This window comes from Sebastes fasciatus, chromosome 22 (genome assembly GCF_043250625.1).
Source record: "Sebastes fasciatus isolate fSebFas1 chromosome 22, fSebFas1.pri, whole genome shotgun sequence".
Classification (NCBI taxonomy): domain Eukaryota; kingdom Metazoa; phylum Chordata; class Actinopteri; order Perciformes; family Sebastidae; genus Sebastes; species Sebastes fasciatus.
Genome location: NC_133816.1, coordinates 5,644,525 through 5,667,184, shown reverse-complemented (window position 1 = coordinate 5,667,184; position 22,660 = coordinate 5,644,525). Strand labels below are relative to the sequence as shown.

At 40.5% G+C, this 22,660-nt stretch overlaps 1 protein-coding gene across 1 annotated transcript in view; it reads right to left on the bottom strand.

Annotated features, from left to right (window-relative positions):
• Positions 1–672: 672 nt before the first annotated feature.
• LOC141761066 (solute carrier family 24 member 2) overlaps positions 673–22,660 on the bottom strand; it is a 51,140-nt gene continuing 29,152 nt past the window's right edge. The window contains exons 6-12 of the mRNA XM_074624275.1: positions 20,967–21,017; positions 17,022–17,120; positions 14,579–14,655; positions 7,937–8,071; positions 7,716–7,805; positions 5,260–5,426; positions 673–4,206 (exon numbers count right to left, since the gene is read on the bottom strand). Coding sequence (XP_074480376.1) covers positions 3,957–4,206; positions 5,260–5,426; positions 7,716–7,805; positions 7,937–8,071; positions 14,579–14,655; positions 17,022–17,120; positions 20,967–21,017 — 869 coding nt within the window. The 3' untranslated portion in view covers positions 673–3,956. The remainder of the gene's footprint in view (positions 4,207–5,259; positions 5,427–7,715; positions 7,806–7,936; positions 8,072–14,578; positions 14,656–17,021; positions 17,121–20,966; positions 21,018–22,660) is intronic.

Genomic DNA, 22,660 nt, shown 5'->3' with positions numbered 1-22,660 from the left:
TCTATAAAGTTGGGGGACTCAGATACAGGTAAAAAAAAAAAAAAAAAAGAATGGTCAAAATTGATGCAGCAAAGGCTGGGATATCCTGACCTTTATTCTGTATTATTACACGGCTTTGTTGAATACTTGATTCTGATTGGTCAATCACGGCATTCTATGGTCTGTTATTTCTTTATAGCAGACCGTTGCTATGTATAACAGACCGTTGCTATGGGCGCAATTCTGATGTAGGACTCTGGCGGACCATTTTTGTGTCAAATTATTGATTTCTTAGGTAAGTAGCCGTGTAATAAGCGGGATAATGTACAGCTAGCTGGTCGGGGTAACCACATATTACTTATAAATGCTTAATAGAGAGGTTATAATAAAGCACTACTGACTGTAATGTAAAAACAGCATACACATTGTTGCATATTTGAATTATCATCTTTATTTGTTTTATTATATACTTTGTGTTTTTACATAAAGAGACATATTTCTTTTACACATATAGATTATATGGTTAATTTGTATCTGTATATATGTACACCTTAAATAAATCTTACATTAACACCAAGAAAATAAAACATTTACAGTGCAAGAATGTTCATTAGTGGTCAACTTTCACGGTCGCTTACCCTGGTAAACCACAATCATTGCCAAGCTCACATGCTAAACCGGTTTGCCTTTTGATTTTCCTTTTTTGTCTTTCCTCTCACCATCCATGCTCTCACATTAAAACACCATGGGAACTTTGGAGAAAGAACAACATATTTGTTGTCTTGACAGGAGGGGTTTTCGCGATGGAAGTGCACAGGAATAATATGCTCATGTGAGCGTAGCGGTAGCAAATGATCTCTTGACCTATTAAAGCAATAGTTCAACATTTTTAGAAATAAGCATATTCGCTTTCTTGCCGAGAGTTAGACGAGAAGATTGATACCACACTCTATATGTTTTTATGGTAAATATGAAGCTACCACATGCAAGGGTTAGCTTAGCTTAGCATTAAGACTGGAAACAGCTAGTTTGGCCTGCAGATAACCCCATGTCAAACCACAACTTGTCGTTTTTACACTTTTTTTTTTTTTTTAATGGATTAAACAATGAGATATAATGTGTTAGTTAGTGAGAGTTGCTTGACAGCATATTTTGTTACGTTTGGACAGAGCCAGGCTAGCTGGTTTCCAGTTTTTGTGCTAAAATAAGATTAGCAGCTGGCTCTAGCTTTGTATTTATCGCACTGAAATGAAAGTGCCGTCCATCTTATCACCTAACTCTTGGCAAGAAAGCCAAAAAAGTGCATTTGCCAAAATGTCCAACTGCCCCTTTAAAAAGAAGGGGCGAAAGAAACTAAAGGTGAGGTGTGATCATACTAACAAGAGTGTGTGGGCGCTCTCTGAGGGAAGAGTTTAATGGCAACTCTGTGCAGCAGAATTTCACAAAGTACATGAGTCATCATAAAGGCCTTAAATTGACTCTTTGAATCTGGGTTGTGGAAATGTTCAAGGAGCTATACTACACGAGAGCACACAGTTTAACATATGAGTTTGGTTGATACAGGGATCATAGTTTTCTTTTACCTTTTTATCTTCGCCAAATGTCAGAAAACACAGTGGCAGCATCACTAAGTCCTACTGTTGAATTCGAGGAAGCAATATGGCATTTAAAGCCCTCGTTTTCTTACCAGAACCTGAACAGGCAGCGTAACGTATGCTAATGAGATGTTGAGTAGTCTAAAAATAAATCCTCTTGAGTCGTCTTTTTGCTCAATAATACTATCATACTTAAGGGCCTTCAGCATATCATTTTCCATCCACTATTACAAAAAAAGAAAATAAATATAATACATGTGAGAACCATTTGGTTCTTGCAAAAAAGAAAAAACACAGGAGTGTATATTTACAAAGTAAAATAAGTTCTTGGTGTTTCTTTCTGAATGGATGCATAAAAGTGAACATATATAGTTGGTCTAAGCTCAGCTGTACAGTCAGTGGGTAACCAGCCCAAATTCCTCGCATGCATTTTTCCTCACACATTCAGAGAATCTATTTACTATTATTTTACAGTTACTACGCTGCTGTACAGAGGCTGTGTTGAGGTAAAGCGGGTCTTTCTGGCCAGCTCTAACAGGAAAGGGGTTAGTTTTTAGGAGAAATGGTCGCCCACTTTTTCTCTTGTGGGGTATGGGAACACGTCGGACAGGAAGGACAGACGCATGGAGGTGGGGGGAGGGGGGAATGCGATTCTCAACGACGACACACACGGTATATTGCTGTTAAATTTGTGATTTCCACATTCTATGTAGCTTAAGGAGAAATTGTGATTATGATTTCTATTTCCAGTATAAAACACAGTTTGGTGTATATTTTCTCTTTGCAGTTAGTCGCAAAATACTGGTAGTATAACCTCTAGTCATAGATAAATATATGAGGAATGGTCATTGTGTGATGACTTCAAATGCAGATTGCACACATGCACACAAAAGCACCTTTGATTAGAAAAGAAATTGCACAAGTTCGATAGATATCATTGACCATACATGTCGACACTTTCTACATAGAGACTGAGCACTGGTTCGCATTAAGAAGTTATGAAACATGTTTGGAAAAGTATACATTTTGGTATACAACTTCTTAAATGTCGATTGGTATTATTCACCTCCAGGTGTCTATTTTTACATGCAGTTGACTCTTTGAAACTACGACCCCAAGGAGCTTGACTAGCCGGTGAGTTGAGCCCAGTTCTACTGTGAACAAAGCACTACACATTGACTAATCTAAATCAACCATGACGCTTAAACACTGTTTTTTTCAAATGTATTACTTTGACATTGACTTCGTTACGGAACTTTAATGAGCCTAAAGTACTCATGCCTTTTTTTTTTCAACCAGTGAAAGATATTGAAGGCTAGCATATATTTTGAGAGGCTAAACTTCAATTCATTTTTTCTTTGCCTTTGTCAGTCGGTGCGTGTGAAGCATGAAAAGTTCTGTACAATCAGAACGTGTGTTCAGTGGCAAAAGAGGAGCAGATTGTCGAGATGGCTCTACATGAACTAATACTGCTACAGTACATCTAATGCTACTTCTATGTATTTCATGAAAATTAATCCAAAAATTAAAAAAAAAAAGAAGAATCCTCTGAAGAGACATTCAGTGGTGAAGAATGACATCCGGCAGGGGAGAGGGGAAGCTTAAGCTCCTCATTCAGACTGAGCGCATGATGAATTTGCAAATAAGAAAATAACAAAGGAGAAGTTCGTCCGCCCGGCGAGAGTGTTTCGTCCCTCGTTGCTCAGGTGGCAAAGCCCACAGGAGAGTCTTTTTTGCTCAATACCGTCAGAAGGGAAACACGTTTTCGTCCGCACAGTCTGCCGTTTCCTCATCCACAAATCCACTCTTGGCGACAGCGTCTTAGTCTGTTGACATATGTGTGTTCAAATATGCTCACAATTTCAGCTCAGCCACTGCATTTATTATGAAATACAGCGCATGCCTTGTTTTTTTTCCCCTAAAGTTCACAGGAGGTCAATCTCCTCAACCTACCAGGCGTGGTCTTGATTCCAGCTCGTCTAGTGACACTAATGGCATGCATAATGCTTCTATATTTGGCTGATACACCCATAACCCCCCCCCCCCCCCCCTCACCTGCCAATTAAATAATAATAATAATAATAATAATAATAATAATAATAAATAAAAATCCACTCAGGTTGGGCCTACGCTAAACCAGCCAAGCCAAAGTCTCGTGCCCTTGTTGGTTTAACCTCTCCCCTCCACCACCTGCTGACTGAAAATATCAGACGTTTTTTTCATATTTCTACGTTATTCTCTTGTCCAGTCCTCCTTATTCTTCTTTTATTCCTGGGGTAAAGAATCACAAGGGTCAGGTGAGAGCGATGGCAAGAAGGATGGTTGTGTCGGCGGTGGTTGTGACGGTGACGAGGGAGAGGAGAGCGGGTCCTCAGAGGGGCCTCAGACGGACACCGGACAGGTGATGACCTTGTCCTCCAGCATGACGCTGACCACCAGGAAGACGAAATACAGCATGAACATGATGAAGCCGAGCAGCTTGCTCATGCGCCACTTGCAGGCGGCGATGGAGATGATGACGAAGAGGAGCATGATGAAGAGGAGCACGATGGCACAGAAGAGGCCGTTGGAGCTGACTTGCACCGGTTTCATGTCGCTGAAGAGGGACCACATGAGCCAGGGGAACGGCAGTCTGCGAACACACAAACACACGTTACAGTCATTTAGCAATTACGCTATGGAGATTCAACATCATTTTTTACACACTGTACGAGGTCAAACCAAGTTTAAAATGACATCCTAGCTAGAAAGAACATCTAATATAAAGCAAGTTTGTAAGGCAACATGAGATTTTTTTCTGGTCAAGACTTGTTTTCCCGTTGAGATCAGGTTGCTCACATTCAGCAGAGCAGAACATAATGTGCACATAGATAATATAACACTCAGTGCGGCACAATGTGACAACAATACATCTGTAACAAAACCAAATTAAAGAGCAACTTGGCAGCATGCAGAAAATCTTGTTTTTGCTGACCTACAGTTTCATCCCTCACCTTGCTGCAGTGATGTAAGTGGGATTTACAGTTGTGTTACGCACGTAGCCACCTTATCTACGCTGACGTTATATCACAATCATATACTGTGAGAAATATAATCAAAGCACAATGCGCCCTGATTACGTGGGATACATCAGTGGTGCGGCTTTGCCATCAGCGGGTGAAATCTGATGCTGTACTAGAAATCAAAGACTATGCCATGGGTATCTTTGGCGGGACTGCCGTTAACCCCTTGCGTCTCAAGTATAAAGCAAACTATAGGCGTGTACTCCAGGCTGTATCAGTACACTCTTACAAATAAAAGGTGCTAACTAGAACAGTAAAGGGTTCTTCAGCTCGTCTTCATAGAAGAATGCGGTAACACTTCATTTTACAGGTCCGCAAATGTTCATGTTAATTAGGTGATAATCAGCAAGTAACCTATTTGACATTTCTTTGGAATTACTGCCAAATTACCCCAATATTTATCTCACTTTATGATAATGTTTCAGATGTTTCAGACTATTCTGACAGCGTGCAAAGCAGACATTACAAGGAAAATAAAAAAAGGTAAAGTACAGATTCATCCATCAAACAAACATTGTATCATGTAAATGTAAGAGGCCTCGGGATTCACGGTCATAATATCATGGCATACTGTATGATATGAAAGACCCTGCACAGACTCCCATCATGCTCGGATGGCGTACCCGACAGTAATGTCGAAGATGTTGGAGCCTACGGAGCTGGATACAGCCATATCACCCAGCCCCTTGCGTGCCACAATAACACTGGTGATGAGGTCAGGGATGGAGGTTCCAGCTGCTAATATAGTCAGGCCCATAATCTCCTCTGTAATCCCAATGGTCTCTCCAACCTGCAAAAAAAGAAAAGAAGAAAAAAAAGGAAACTAAGCTTTGGGGTAAATAAAACCTAATCTTTTGTTCTGGCTATTTTTTTTTTATCTCCTCGTGATGCTTCGGAGCTGATGGAGGTGACAAAACTTCAGCTCTGACAATTTCTTTGTTTTGAATGATGATTTTTTGTATGAGTGGGTGTATTATAGAACATGGTTTCATTTTAAATGTCAAGGATGGGAAATGGAGAGAAAAGACAGCTGCATCTCGCCTTTGCTTTTTTGACAAGGATTATACTGTAGCGAGTGATGACTGAAAGATGAAGAATATTAAATGTGATCTTAATCCTTTTATTTTGAACATCTTCCGATAAACTTTACCTGACCTCTTAGGGCACTCAGTGGTGAGACTATTCATTTACAACAAGCCTGGTTAAGCTCACAGAACAGAAAAACAACAACGGCTTTATACCGTCCTGTCTGCTTCATGAGAACAACCCCTCCTCCTTCTCAATTGCTCTCATTCACATTGTGTGACTGTTTGATATCTTATCCCTTCATTTACTGGGTAATAAGCGCACTTATACAGTATATATCAACATGTATACGTTTGTCTGTGTAGTGTTTGTATACCTACATGTTTCGATAACAAGGTTTATCTGTGTTGTGTAATTGGTTAATTGGTTTTAATTCAATTGATCAAGTTTTATTCAGTGGTTTATGTCCTGAGTGTCTGATGTCTATATGTAGCAGATTAAGCCCAGATTTCAAATATGGAAGAATTCATTATGTGAAACAAACTAACTAGTATTAATCCTGCAAAAGAAGTTTAACTGAAAGACCCAGTATAATTTGTTAGGTGGGAGGAGAATGCTGTTTTGCCGCAAACTAAACGCTGCACCCCTTTCTCAAATGATAAGAAGAAGAGGTCTTCTGCTCTTGGGCAGGCTGAGATCGTCATCCAGTCTACCTGAATATGGCTAAAGAACCTGCCCTGCCAAACCATCTCTTTTGCTACTCTGTCGCCTTGCCACTATGCCCTGAGGGCTGAGACAGCCTTACTGTATCCACGACGTGCTGGTGATACCAGCCAGTGTGAAGAAGAGACTTTAAAGAGACTTTAAAGACAGACTTTAAGTCAAGAACCTTTTGAACTGAGTAACCCCTCCAGCTACGAGAGGGGGGTCTGAAGAAATGCTGCACCAGACAGAGAGAGACAGAGATGGAAAAATGCATCAAGGTGACATGCCAGTCGACCATATCCGAGGATGCTTGAGGACGCCACATAGAGCCAATGAGGGAGAGAGACGACTCAATTCAGGTCGCACCGTTAAATCCAACAGATCCAAAATGCCGTGTTCCAGACAGAATCTGCCACCACACTACTCCAAACAGCACAACCTCCTTCCACACCAGCATGCTCAGCGAGGGTGATGTATAGATGCATTTTCAGAAGAGAAAGAATTTGATGACTAGACTAATAAACAAATTTATAGTCGATTAATAAATAAGGTCAGTTTACAAAAATTGATAATGTTAAATGCAAGAAGAATTAGGAAATTTAGACCACACCTAAATTTATAAGATGAAACTGCTTCTCAATCTTGCCTGGTGCTTCTTAAACTCTCTGCTGCTGAATGGTACATTAACATCAAAACTAAATTGAGTTGATAGGAAAATGTCAAATCCAATCAGAAGGACATTAGTCACTGAATTGACCTGGTCACATTTAATTTGTTTCTATCCATGAATGTTCATCACTGTATTCCCTGTATTCCTTTAATTATCCTTTATTCATTTTATTCCTTTTGTCTTCTCGTTTACTCCATTATATTCTAGTTAGTCACATAAACACTTCATTTTATAAAGAACTTGATTACTTGATTTTGTGTGTGTATATAAACAATTCAAATCACTGTCCACTATGCCCAAGAACTCCGTAGCAACCCTGAGATTAAGAGACTCAATTGATTAATATCAAATTGTGAATTGTTCCCTGTTTTTATAAAACTGGGTGGCGCCTGAGTAAAGTATGATATTAAAACTAATTGTGTGTGATATTTGAAGCTGAGTGTCACCACTCTCCTTCACCTATTATGACAATTCATGGGTTTATGATTAACAATTTGGGGTTATTAATTTTAGATACATATTTTGATATCAATTAATGATTGATTATTAATCTGCTCTATGCAATAACGATACATAACGCTACAATGCTTACGTTAGGATTTTACAATGTTCTGGGACTGCTGTCTTTTTTACAATGTCATGTCGTAGGGAGTGAGCAAGTCTTTGTGAACTGTGTACCTGGTGAGCCCACCACACCATTAGGTAGGAGAAGCATGCGATCCAGGCGATGGCACCCAGGAAGGTGACGGGGAAGAACTTCTTTGCCGTCTGAAAGACGAAGAAGAAGAGAGAGCGAATAGTGAATTTAGCAGCAAATAAGGACTCCGCACTTATCCATCCAAAACGGATGACATTCTTGTTTCAGGTGTTTTGAGAAGGGGAACTCTTGTTTGACGCACCGCCTTCCTGACGTCAGGCAGCGTTAGCCACAGGGGGAGGACGATAGGTATGATTAAGAGGTAGGTTAGGCGCTTGCGGTTGGTGTCGGGCCAGGACAGGCTCAGAGGCTGGTCCTCCTCCTCCTCGTCCTCGGCCTGAGAGGAGACAACAGAAAGAGGGAAAGGAGATAAAGGTTACAAAACATTCATCAGAATGGGTTATACCCCTTAAAACATGTAACTTTGTTTATTTTTGATCTGGGGCGGTCACGTTTGGGGATTCACATACCATAATCACTTGGTGTTTAATTAAGTAAATATCCACCCGATTTGACTGTTATCAGGCCATTAAAAGTGCATTATTGCTCACTATAAGCATCATAGGTGTGGGTCAGCAGAGGCCTACTACGCCTACTACTTTGTAAAAGTGAAACTTAAAGGCAACACGTCCTAACACGTAAAGCTGAATGAAACATTACGTTTTGAACACAAACAAAACAACTTCTTTAGGTTTAGGCAACAAAACCACTTGGTTAAAGGTGCTATTGATGACATTGATAACATTCAGCCACTAGTTGTCATACTCTCCCTCCCCCGTTCCATTGCATTCACTTCCCTACAAGTCGTTGCCTGTCACTTACCGTCAATCTCAGCCATTTATCTGTTTTTTTCCACACTAACTGACGACCCAGAGATAACACGTGATACATACGTTGTTTTACTATTGGCTCAAAAGCCTTGTTAGATGTGGGAACCAAATGTCAGATATCTTCCACAAAGACAAACAAAACGTTCATTTTGGACCTGCCAACATTTTTTTTATTATTAATTCACAATCAAAATATTTTTTTTCAGGAAAAGTAATATTTTTATTTGGCAGCTTTCTACAGGCTCTGTGGATGTATTATTATTATTTTTATTTTTTATATTCGTCTACATAAAAATGTTATCAATACGACCTTTAAGTTTAGGGGAAAAGATTGTGTTTTGACTTAAAACCCCAGTCTCCTGGGTGAAAGCCCTGTGTTTCGCGTCTCATAGCAGGGCCCTACAGATCAACATCTATGAGGCTTATAACCACTGATAACGCCCCATTTAATGACCGGATAACAGTCAAATCAGCTGAAATATTAGGTAAATATGAGGCAAATAGCACACAGAGTTGAGTCATGCTTTGTTCCTCAAGGGATGTCGGAAAAAAAATCAGCACAATCCAAATGTCTCCTTTAGCTCGATAACTTGTCTCATTGGGATACACCTCTCCATAGCAACTGTCCAGAGAGGTAGGCAGCACTCTCTCAGAACAAGCACTTCAAGAGGGAAAAGACAACACAGAGGTCTGCAGAAATTGATGGCAGGACCTGGAAGTGCACGTGCCTTTGCGCCGCGGTGACCTTAAGACAGAGGAGTCTGATGGCTGTGATTTGGGAGATTGCACCGAGCCTGAAGGGGCTCTGCCTCTCCAGTCATCAGGGGCTCATCACCGCTGACTGCTGATGCCGGCTGCACCGGCGGACCCCCGGGGTCTGATTGGACCTGCCACTGGAATGCCAAGTGAGCCAAAGACTGTCACCTCTCTGCGGATCAGCATCAAATAAGCTGTCGCTGTCTGAAGATGGCACATACTGAGTCAAGAAAGACAACTAAATCATCTTTTCATTTATAGCATTAACCCGCCGTATCTGTTCAGCTTTCGTGTCTGCTGCTGCAACTCTCAATTAAACATTCTGGTACTTGCAAACTTTAATGGTACAACAACAAAGCCGTCTGAGAGCGGAAACATGTCTTGGGTCCCTTTGTATCCAATTATACAGGATGCTGAGGAGCCGTGGGGACCTGCGGAGAACAGGTCCACACATGCAGATCGGAGCAGAACACACTGATGACCTAGAATTTGTCTCTTGCCCTTTTGAGAGTGATGTTAACACAGGCAGCAAAAGGGTGCAAAAGACAGATAGGGCAGATGTTGATAGCAGATGTTGCTCAGTAAATAAGAATTGTCTCAATCATTTTCAGCCTTAACAGCTTCAAATCACATCAGCTGAGCATGCCCGGAGAGCGAAGCAGAAATCTTTAAAGATGGCTACTGCACGAATCATGAATCATATGGAGCTTATCCTGCTGTGACAGCTACTGCTGTTGAGTATTGCCTGGTAACCTTGGTAATCAGAGCTGCCAAACAAAAGGCAGCGCCTGCATCACTTATGCTCAGCATTCTGATTTCTCCTCCTCTCCATATCCAGATGGCTGCATTGTTGCCTGTTAAAAGGCCTAAAACCCAAAAACCTGAGGCTTCAGAAAGATACAATTCTGAACCATATCCACTCATTTTTTCGTAGATGTAAAGATATGAGAGGTTTTTATCAGTGCTACTATGTGTTGACTGCAGGATAATAATAGCAGCTTCTTCATAGCAGGAAGCGTTGCATTACAGTTTGCCCTGCAGCTCTTTCAAGGATATGTTGACTGCATGTAGGTGACTGTTTCTGGCTGACACGGCACACTGCGAGTCTGTCATTCATCTATTTATGCTTTACTTGCTTTCTCTGCTAAAGTACCCCGTTGAGATGGTGCTCCCTTCTCCGAGTTGGTTCCCAAATGCCAGCCCCTTGGGGGCCTTTCCTGCCCCGTGGTGCCTCAGTTGGCAACACTGCCAACTCCGAGCTTAAAGGCACTGACTTTTACCAGGCACCACAGAGCTGCGAGGGGAGGCGTGACATTTGCTATTTTTTTTTTTTCTTCCCGGAGGGAGGCGTGTGCGCTGGCACCTGGTGGGAGGCAACAAAGCTACAAGAGTTGAAACGGTCACAAAAAGTGTAAGCGCAGCTGCACCCCGATGCAATTGCGTTACTTTGTTGATCCAACTTTTAGTATCATGAGCGGACAGAATGCAGTCATCTATCTAAAATTACTTTCATCTTTTCTTACACCTGTCCAATAGGTTTATGGTAATCGCAAAGCACAGGTGTAATCTGACAAACAAAAGCTACACTCATTTCTTTTAATAGCTCGACTGAAGTGTTTTTTTATTCTCATGGATGATTCATCTTTTTGGAACATAACTCTTTATTGGTGCACTACTGTAACAGCTGCCGTGGTGTGAATATCGGCATCTGCTTTTTGGATTTTTTTTTTAACACAGAGGCTCCATCTGGATATGAAATTCTCGTATTATTTAGCAAAAAAGGAAAGCGAACAGATATTCAAATCTGATATTACTTCCTCCCTGAAACCCATGATGCACTTTTTTTTTTTCTTCAAATCATTTTAGTTGCGATAGAGGCGGTGGGATGAGTCACTAATTCCCGTTGGTTATGGTTTTCTTTAGTTTCCCTGTACGTTATTTAAAGAAGTGATTACAGGAGCTTTACGCTCTCATAAATATTCAAAATGTGTGCTGAAAGTAGAAAATCCTGCATATATTTTTTAAGAGAAAGACAATTTGCTGTGAGGCATACCCTGATCATCATTCATCTTCATAAGAAAAAAGCATTATAAAATTAGAAGCAGATGAATGTATACTACATATATATACACGTACATTTATTATTTTGTCAGTACAACGCTTAAAGGTTTAAACAACAAAAAAGGGAGGAAATTGTGCTAGAAGTCTGCTGCAGGTTTTAATTTGACCTTAACTATCTTTATTCCCCACTCTTGGTTGCCACGGCATCCAGGAGGAATTGAACAATTAGCATGACGGGGCCTCTGGCGGCATATGAAGGTGTGAGCTGTTTTCAGCTACTTCCTGGCTGACACAGACACATACACTGTGGGACAAACCTCTAAAATTAGCAGCATGTGGGAATTTGAAATGCCAACAAGCGTCCAGATCTCCCAAATTCAGTGAATCACCACCTGGAAATATTCTGTATTCATATATCAGGTTTTGTGCCTGCACCTCAAGAAGATCAGTTTTGAGGTGAGTCTTACATTGTCCTCATGTAGGCTCCATTTTTATAGCCGCAAATATTTTCAGCATCAGGGGAGTGATGACAGTTTTATCTGTAAAGACTATTATTAACCCAAGAGAGAGAGATCAATCGGAGAACAACTTGGTGCAGTGGAATAGATCAATACACACATGGTCATGTTGCAAATTGGGTCTCATCTTAAAGCAGCTTCTTGTGCGGTCTATTCCGAGAACCTCCTCTATGCTTCCACACCAGTCTGTATTTATAAACTACTGTATCTTACCTCGGAGGAACGCTGTATGTCAAAGTGCTACAGGATCTAGTTTTTAGGTGCAGAAAGATTTTTTTTTTTTTAGAATTATTCAGTTCTTACCAGGGGTTCTCAAACTTATTACTCAAAGGTCCGCATCGGATTTTTATTCAAGGTCAGAGGTCCGGAACGATTGCCGATAACAAAGTAACATCATAACGTATTATATTCATAACACAAGTAGAGATGGGTATCATTAGGATTTTATCGATATTAGCCTACAACTCTTGTCGATACTCTTATCAGTTCTTTTTCATTAACCCTCTGAGACCCACAATAGATCCGTTTTTGTTTTTTTATGAGGGGTACAGGGGGATGATGCACAGAAGTGGTGTACATCATCTGAAAGATGGGAACCTGAAGATGAATTTCAGATGCAGCTCAGCGCTGTGTGTCAAATTGTTCGAGTCATAAATCAGAAATAAACATGAATTAATTAATTATTTCATTCATTCTTTTATCAAAATAAATTGTTAATGTGTATAAGGTCTTAGAAGATTATGATATAAATATATGATGCTCATCCCCATGCTCTATTATGTCTCATCAGTTGTTGCAGCAATTTTTGGGTTGATACCATTTGTTACACAGATTTGGTGCTAAATTTGACCATTTCTTACCACTCAAGATCAAAAATACCTCCAAAATACCACATTAAGACACAAAGACCTTGAGGAACACCATAGAAAAATCCATGCTGTGTTTTGGTATCAAAAACTTTTGACATTTGGAGATTTCTGCAAGAATTTAATTTTTTGCCGATTAGTTGGCAAGCACTTCGGTTCTGGAAACTGCTCAGAAACCCATTTATTGTCAATCTACCTAGGAAAGCCATCCATCCTCTGAATACTCTAGGTCTGTAGTTTGTGGCTATAAAGTTTCATGAGGCTGAGATTATCCTAGAGGTCACAACAGGTCATTTTATACAGTGAGGTCAAGTTTCAAAAAATGGTTTCACTACAATGAAATGTCTATGTTTTTTGCCCCAAACTGAATGTGATTATGTTAAAAAAGGGCATGTCTGTAAAGGGGAGACTCGTGGGTACCCATATAACCCATTTTCATTCACATATCTGGAGGTCAGAGGTCAAGGGACCCCTTTGAAAATGGCCATGCCAGTTTTTCCTCACCTAAATTTAGCCTAACTTTGGAGAGTTATTTAGCCTCCTTCCCTTCCCATGGTTGGTACCAATGGATTCTTTGGGTTTTCTAGTTTCATATGATACCAGTGACACCACTTTACCTCTAAAACTGAAAGACACTAAAGTCGGTTGGGATCGCACGGGGTCTCAGAGGGTTAATAAATGATTACCTATTAATATATTATAAAAAAAAAAAGAATAAATTCAGAACAGGATTTGAATTTATTTATATTTTAAATATAACTAAATATTGTTTCTAGAGCAGCAACTGTAATGTTTACATCAGCAAAGCCACTACTACTACTACTACTACTTTAATACCGTGTTTTGGTACCCATCCCTACGAGCTATACGGGCTGGGTCCGGATTGACTTGTCGTTCGGTCCGGATATGGACCTTGATCTGGACCTTGAGAAGCCCCGCTGTATACTAAAGCAGTGTTATTCAAAGATTGGGCTTTGACTCAAAGGGGGATTGTGCAAGATTCAAATCAAATCCCTATAGTTTTGTGGAATTAGTTTTAGATCTTGAGTGGGTGTGTAGAGCGGAGATTTGAAAACAATTATTTTAGAGAAAATTACTTATCTGAAACTAAATGATTCAGCCCCCATATCCAAGTTAAAAATACAACTTATTTTTAGCAGGATTCTGTCTGTCTCGGGGTTACTCTTGGTTAATGAAACAAGTGAGAATGCCGAGAATGGATGACCGACACGCCCGTCTCCTCCTCCTGCTTTCCTCTCAGTGTGCGACTTTGAATCGCTGCCCTTTTAGCCCCAGGACCGTCTGCTGGCCTAGCAGGCCGCTGCGTCCCACCATCATCGCTCATGCCAGCGCAACTGCTGCAAGTGCCATTCTGAGTGAGGCTCTGTGTGCCTGGCCGTACGTCAGAGACTGTGTGTGTGTGTGTGTGTTGACGCACGTGTGCCGGTGTGTTCAGTTCGAGCGCCCAGCGGCGGGGAGCAGCAGGTGAGTGAGGAGTGTGATTACAGAACTCAGTGGGACGAGGCGGGTCTTTGGCAGCTCTGGCTGGAGATGGAGGAACTCGCCCGAGTGCATGCTGGGAAATTATCAGCAGTGGTGACCTGTGCCATAGCCGACGCAACCTTTGCATCAATCACTCTCAAGGTGGAACACAGGCACATATGAGAGGCATAAAGTATCCACAAATGTCTCTTGAACTTTGATATCCTTGACAACACGACCCAGTTAGTTGGCCAGGGGATATTTTTTTGGGAAAAAACAACCGAGTTTGGTAAAACACACTGCAGTTTGTTTTCCTGTTGTCGCCGCTTACCGTCTCCCCCTCTTGACCTGCTGTTCCGTTCATGGGTGGCGTCACTTCCACTTCCACGCTGGAGCTGTTCGGAAGGTCTGTGGGGAAGTTTAAAGAATAATTAAAGTGAGAAGTATTTAGAGGGACTAAAGCTGGTGATGCCTCAAATTGGCATCAGAGTGTGAGCTGTGTGTGACGTAGAGAGAGGTGGCAGACAGCAGTAGTTAACCCCTTCAACCCCACAGACACAAACTGTGTCAAAATACTTTTTTTTTATACTTCCCTTCCAATAAGTAACAGAGGATAATACCATACTTTACACTTCACTACATTTATATGACAGCTACTTCAATAAGTAAAGTCAATTAATCAATTAGTTGTATTTTGTGTTTTAATGACACTATTACAACTTCAAATGAGCATATAATAAATCCAATATGTACTGCAAGAGTGCATATAAATTATGTTCCATTAATAATTTTGTATTTAGCTAGAAAACAAAGACAGTGAGGTAAATCCTAATAAGAATCGCAAATTAATTTGGAGATTCATTTTTAATATTGAATGCAATGATCAAAAAGTGCTGTTTATTTCTGCATACTTCTGTGTATGAAGGAACGTGCATGTCTGAGGCGGTTACTACCATCCCGTCTCCCTCATCGTATCCTGGTGGCTGATATGACTCCATTTCATCTGAAGGCCAGACTTACTTAACAGCCCTTATTAAAACACAAAGAGCCGAAAGCCATGTAATCAGATGATAAAACTATAATTGCTGTGGGAAATTGCTTTAATCCAAGTGTGGTTGTGACACACATTGGAAAGATTCTCAGATAGATAATGTGACTTGATAGCACTGTCGTCCAACATGTGACATCACTCCCCTAGCTCGGATGCTGTGATATGACAGATAAAAGACGGGAATCTAATCACATGCGTCAAACACTGAACTACACTCGCAGTAAATCTTTTACGACAGACACTAATTTAAGATGGAAAGTAAAATATGCTGTGATAACTACCAGTCATGCATTTTGATTAACATGGTAATATGTTAATGTGGCGCTGTTAGCATAATTTTGCCCCGTTGATAAACATCTATGCCTCCCTTTGATTCTGCTGCTTTGACTACACTGTGGCCATGAAAGTGCATCCTCTGGCCTCCTGTCTATCCTTTGGTCCGATGCTCTTTGAAGTGAAAAAAACACATAAATTACACTTGGCAGTGACTGTGATTGATTTAAATACTGCTTGAAGACAACACTTGCAATCAATTTGGCAGTTCTTGATAATGTCATGCTTGTTTAACATCGGATGTGACGCTCGTTAACTATTTCAGCGGGCAATCCTGATGACTAATATCAGCCGGGTAATGTCTATTCATAAAGTTTTAGCAAAAGCAAAGTGATGTTTGAGAATAATCAGCTAATTTCTAATTAAAAGAATAGTTTTTATCAGTTTGGGAAATAGCGCTTATTCCCTTTCGTGCCGAGAGCGAGATGAGAAGATTGATGTCACTCTCATATTTGTACAGTAACTTTGAAGCTACAGCTAGTTAGCTCAGCATAGAGACTGGAATCTGTACAATCACACCATGTTGTTTTTACACCTCCGTTTTTATATGGATTAAACAAATGATATAACGTGTTAATTGATGATCTTTAAAAAGGTGCTGGTAGGCACATTTTGTTACCTTTGGACAGAGCCAGGCTAGCTGTTTACCCCAGTTTCCAGTCTTTATGCTAAGCTAAGCTAACCGGCTGCTGGTGGTCAACGTATCCTCATACAACAGATCGTATGATATCTTATGAAAAGTTATTCATTTTTTTCGTGCGTTTTCCTACGAATGTCCAGCAACATGTGACGCACGTGTCAATTTCCGCTCCAGTCTTTTCAAAATAAACTTCTGTCTTCAGAGGAAACAACTTAGTTAGGTTTAGAAAAAGATCATGGTTTGGGGTAAAATAACACCAGAAGCGGTGTAACTTAAGTACGGAAGTTACGTGACAAATAAATCAACGTTGACTTCTGGTTTCACATGGGGTACGAACAACAGTCCGGAGTTTTTTTACCCACCCCGACCTCCTCCCTATGTGGCGTTTGTCGCTCTTTATACTTCTTGGTTCGTAATTACGTGGATTACATTTATTTTGTGGGATAGCCTACAGTATATACGAATTACAGTGTGAATGGTTGTCTCTATGTGTCAGCCCTGCGATAGTCTGGCGATTACAGATGATGGATGGATAGATATACAAATTACAGTGCATTACTTTTCGTAGGTACAGCTACGAATGATGTATGGGAACAGTCTATGGTGGTAGCTTCATATTTCGCGTACAGACATGAGACCGGCATCAACCTTCTTATCTAACTCTCACTTACTAAGAAAGTGAATAAATGTGTTCACCCAAAATGTCGAACTATTCCCTTAACATCTAGGGAACACGACAGAGCTTTTTACCTGAACGGCTTGCTACTCCATTGGCCTTCTCACTGTCCTCCACTTGGCATTTCTTTTTAGCGATCTTGTGAAGGATGGACGCCTTCTCTCGAAATTTACCTGCAACAGAATCGCCACAACGGTTAAAACATTAGAATAGAGAGCTGCTTACCGCACCGTCTTCAAAGCCTCTCGTCTTCATCCCAGTCAGAGCTCCTTCGTTGTCACCTTTGACCCCAGACGGGGGTCACATTTCAAAAGCACAGTGCACACGGGGCGGTGGCTTTACACAAAACTGCCGTTTAAACAACATCGAGAGTCAATATGACATAGCATATCGTATACTGATGATCCTGCAATGTCCTGGTCCTTGGTGGAGGCAAAGCCAGCAGGGAGAGAGAATCTCTTGTGAAGATATCTGCCTTGTGGAGGTCAGACTCACTCCTGTTCACTTCAGTTCTCATAGCAGATCAGAAACTCATAAGAGATGTCAGCGGCTGGCCGACTGAAAGCAACCAAAGGTTTAGCTGGGGACAGAATCATAGTATATCAGAAGTAACAAATGTATAGGTTTAGGACATTGTATTGAAATATTTAAACAGGAAGCACCTGATTTTATCATTATTAAAATTACTTGTATTGGAGTGCCTCTTGATTACAGGCCCAGTCTCTCTGTGCAAAGCCACAGAAACACTGTGGCACGCAAGAGACATCTGCTAGTTAGAGAATTTAATCAGTAGTGGTGGTGATATTGTTGCTGATAACACGTATTGATTCAATAACACTGGAAAGATGATGCTGTGACGCAGTGGACTGAATTGAAACCAATCATCAATTGAACAACATGACCTTGTGGCTTGCATAAGATGGCTCACGCAAGGCAATTCTGCCCATGTCGTAATGGCGAGCGATGACCGGAACTCCACCAACGACACACACACACACACACGAACAACAATGCAGTACTCAGACGAGAAGAAATATGACACCAAATGCACAAAAATCATGTAGATTTTTATATTCCCATGTTAATATTTGATGTATCATGTTCTTTTGGTGTAAAACCTCTTGTGCAGTCATGTATCCATTATTTAATTTCACTGACTTCATGTGCGTGCCTGTAATCAATGTGAAAGATTTTTTTTCATTTTAAGAGGGCATGGCTGATTTGTCAGTGCTTGACACAGTGACGCGTCGATACGTACTCCACCCAACCATGTCAACACTGTCTGTGACCTTCTGGCTAAATCATTAACCACCCCTAAGTCACCGCCGGCCTTCCTCCCGTCTCCTCCATCTCGCTCTACATTTCTCCATCGCTACACTTTTTCTCGCTCATCAGTCTTTTCCAAACGGCATCTTTCTCTCACTTTGTCTTTTAGTCGTTTGGCAATGCACAGCCCCTCCCGCCTCTCTCTCTCTCTCTCTCTCTCTTTCAGATACACACATGCGCACAACGACATACGCACACACACACACACACACATTACTGTACATTTTCACATGACGGCGTCACACATTCCACTGCCTTGACATCACTCACCTTGGGCGGTCATTGTCAGTGGGTTGTGCATTGCTTGTTTGGGTGCATTTGCGTGTGCATGTTTATACAGATGTGGGTGTGAGATCATGGTCTCTGCTTGAGGATACAAGTTGCAGGGTTGGGCTTTTTGATGAATTTCAAAGGAAAACCACTCTGGCATGAAGTTTCAGTATCGGTTGCGAAAATATTTCTACAAAGACCACTAAAGGCAGAGAGCAGTTACGACAGAAGGTGGGAAGCTGAGAAATGTTTTATGTTTTTAGGCTGGCTGGTAAAATGCATAACAGATGTTGTAATGCCTTCTTTTTCTGCCTTTTTAGGCTAACAATTTTACCGAAAAAATAATTGCCATAAAACCTACATTATATCTAAATTATGGATGCACCGATACCGGATCGGACATTGGGCCAATACTGACTCAAATAGCTGGATCGGGTTTCGGTGACTATTCAATTCAGTTCTATATTTATATACTTCTGTATATACTGGACATTATAGACTGGAATTTCTGTTTAAGTTTTGATCAATTTGTTGCTGCATTAAAAAAGGTTTACAATTGATTTGTAATTCCTGTTAATTGTGAAGATTTTACTAAGTTGCTGGTTTAAGATTTATTATTTTGATAATAAATAACAATTCAGTAAATGTATATCTATGTGGGTTTTTTTTACATTTTGTTTTACAAAGTTAAGAAAGCAATGTTTGAATCAGATACCCAAAGCCCAGGTATCAGTATCGAGGCTGAGAAAGTTGCATTGGTGCATCCCTAATCTAAATGCAGATACTGCACTCTGTTTTTTGGATAATTCTCACAGAATGTGAGGGGGAAATGCAGTATCTACCAATAAAATTTGTTTTCTCAGATTTCTTGACTATTTTAACCTTTTTTTTTTAACAAAACAAATGATTATGTAGCCAACAGTCTACAGGAATTAAATACACCTCTGTTTGTCCGTCCGGCTACTGTTAATATTTATATTGAAGTCAACTAAAGAATTAATTCACAATTAATACATTTATATTTGTGATTTAATGGTAGCTTAATTGCACTGAATTTTACAATTACATGAATTCCACTGCAGTCAAATGCTAAGCTAGTTAGCTTTAGCAGGAGTTTAGCAGTTTATTTTTCCTCCATCATGCCTGGATCTAGCTATAGTCTCATTTACCTATACTGTATGTGGAATAACTAAGAGTAACTAACTAACTGAATTACCAAGATGTCAATTCATTAAAATGAATATTTTTCATTTAAAGACAACAATCAAGTAAATTTATGCTGCATTCCCATGGAATTATACGGTCAACTGGATATCATGTTAGTGGACAAGAGCAGGAGGGTAAAATCAGGTGAGGCCAGCAGAGAATACCGGTAACGGTAGACGGCATTTAACTTTATTACCGTCCTCCGCGATGGAATTTACATATGTTACGTAGCTCCCTCACACTGGAGAAAGTTGTTAAAGTTTGCAATAGAAAAAAATCCTACCCACTGGATCTTTAAACTCATGTCAAAAATATGTAGTCACTGCATTTTGCCTTTGGGTATGGTTTTCAATTTCACATATGTTTCAGCTCGAAAGGGCAAACTAAGAAACATGACAGTTGCAGCTTGCATGATGACAAAGCAATAGCAGAGTCTTTAAGAATAACCGAGTCCAGCTCCCTAGCCGTCGTTGCACAGCCGCTCATTTTCCCTGTCAGCTCTGCCTGTTACGCAACCGCTGGGTGGATGAGTCACTCCAGTTTGCCAAATTCAGCAACGTACGTCTTACATGTGTGCACCCGCTGCTGGTGCAAGTGGAACCTCCAAGTGAGCGCTGAGGCATGGATGATGTATTTCTCAGCGGTGGAGATGGTTTACAGGGCCAAAGAAAAAAAGAAGAAAAGAAAAAGAAGAAAGAAAACTGTGTGTCTTGTGTTTTCAGGGGGATGGTGTGCATTTGTGTCTGTGGTTTTACCTGCTTGCATAATAATAATAATAAATGCCTTAAAATCTGACCAAGTATCCAAAGAAGAAACAGTGGCTTTCTCACAGAATCAAACACGGTAAGCAACATATGACTGCAATTCTCTTTAAAATATATTGAATAGAATAAAGAGAAGCACTACACACAGTAACACACAATATGTATGTACATATTCTCTGTTCAGAAAACAAAGTCAAAAATAAAAATGAGAATAAAAAGTATAATTTAAAAAAAAAAAATGGTATGAACATGATTTGCACTTATGTCAGTGAAATCTCAGAGAGGTTGTCAAACTTTAAAAAAAGAAAAAAAAAAGAAATGTGCAAACTGTATGTCGCAAGCAAACAAAAACAAATGGAGTTGGAGGTGCTGTTTCATGATTAAGATGGAGGTAAAACCAAGAGGGATGACAGAAGCTGACTCAAAGAATCAAGTGAAAACTTTCAGGCTTACCTTCCTCAGTCATTGAGTGATAATATTTTAGTTTCCCATAAGTCCCAAGCTCTACAACATCACAGCAAAAGACAAGGGTAAGGCAACGGACACAGAGAAAAGGAAAAGAGTGAACATGGCAGTACAAGACTCACACGGGCACAAGGAGTGGCATACAGAAAGACAAAGTCTCTCAGAGTCATCACTGCAGAAGTGCAAAACAAAGCAGCATGGGTTGAATTACAAATTAAATACATTATAGTATTACAGGAACTGACAAAGAGCCTGCCAATGGCACAGGTTAGATAGCTATTAGAGAAGATTTGCAAGAGAAAGGGAGGGGGAGGGAGCTGTCAATATACTAGGAAACAATAATAAGAGGTTCATACAATGATATAATATTAAAAAGCAAACACAACAGGAAAGTCAGAAGAGAATTTACTGGGTCAACATGCAACAAAAAGATGAGTCCTCCTCTCCTCTGCACGCAAGCTTATTCAAAGGCTTGATGATTCGGCATTTTTATTTCCACAATGAAACCCAAACAATTAATTTGATTCCCTTACTGTAGCAGTTCTTCAGGGCTACAGTAAATAGACAGTCAGCACATCTGCATGATGAATTAGCCGGGAATTCAAACCTGCAGCAACGGCTGAACTTGAAGCAGCAGAACAGAAGAAACCGGACCACGAGGCTCAACCTCCCACACTGCACGGCTTGGAGCTGCTCTGCCTGTTTCAACAGTAATGACTACTAGCATGAGGATTTAGTTTTTAGTGCAGAAGTGATCAAATATTCTCACTCAACTCCACTTTAACTGGATGGACCTCACTGAAAATATCACTTTTCATCTGTGAAGCCATTCTTGGTAACTTCCTGTTTACCTACTTTCTCCTGTGTCAAGCCTCTATTAGACCAGATCATCAGGCTGAATAATAATGATGATGGAGTACCAAACGCCACATTCAAAACATGTGTCCTGAAAGATTTGACTGTTTTAAATAGTCAAGCTTTTCCCTTTATACCTCTAAAGTTAACTACTTGCCACCTTATATCAAGAGACTTCCTGGGTATATAAAGGTTAAAGTTACTGTGAGGAACTTTTAACTGGTTATGAAACAGTCTGAATTTAAGACTGATGCCTCTATATGACCTATAGAAGTAAACAAGGCCATTAACGAGAAGAGTGGCTATTTCTATATAGTTATTCTTAATGCTAGTTATCGATGTAACAGGGTTGGGTTCTGCGCAAAATCAGATGAAATCTTGCAGGTTCACCAGAAACTCCAACAAGAAACGCCAACACCGACACCACGCTGCTGGAGGCCCAGGCCGTATCGCTGGGCCCGCTGGAGGGAAGGGAAGCACGATAGAACCAGAACCAGGACTAAGCGAGGAAGAATGTCAGACCCTGCTGCAGTAAAATTACAGGTTTTCTAAAGGGTCTCTGGAGCTCGGAAACACTACCGCTTTTGTCCACAGGGACCGCCAAAAACAACACAAAATTAAAGTTCCTCATAGTAGCTTTGAGTGAATTAAATATGTTTTCGTAACTTGGGTAAACTGACCGATCGACTCTCTTCACAAGCACAGCTTTTCTACATGTGGCGATTGTACCGTGCAGTAAGTAATGCATTTCGCCCACACCCACAAACCCACATGCATTCACACTAATAACCAACAGTGGGCGACCACTCCACTCACATGTGAGAGGA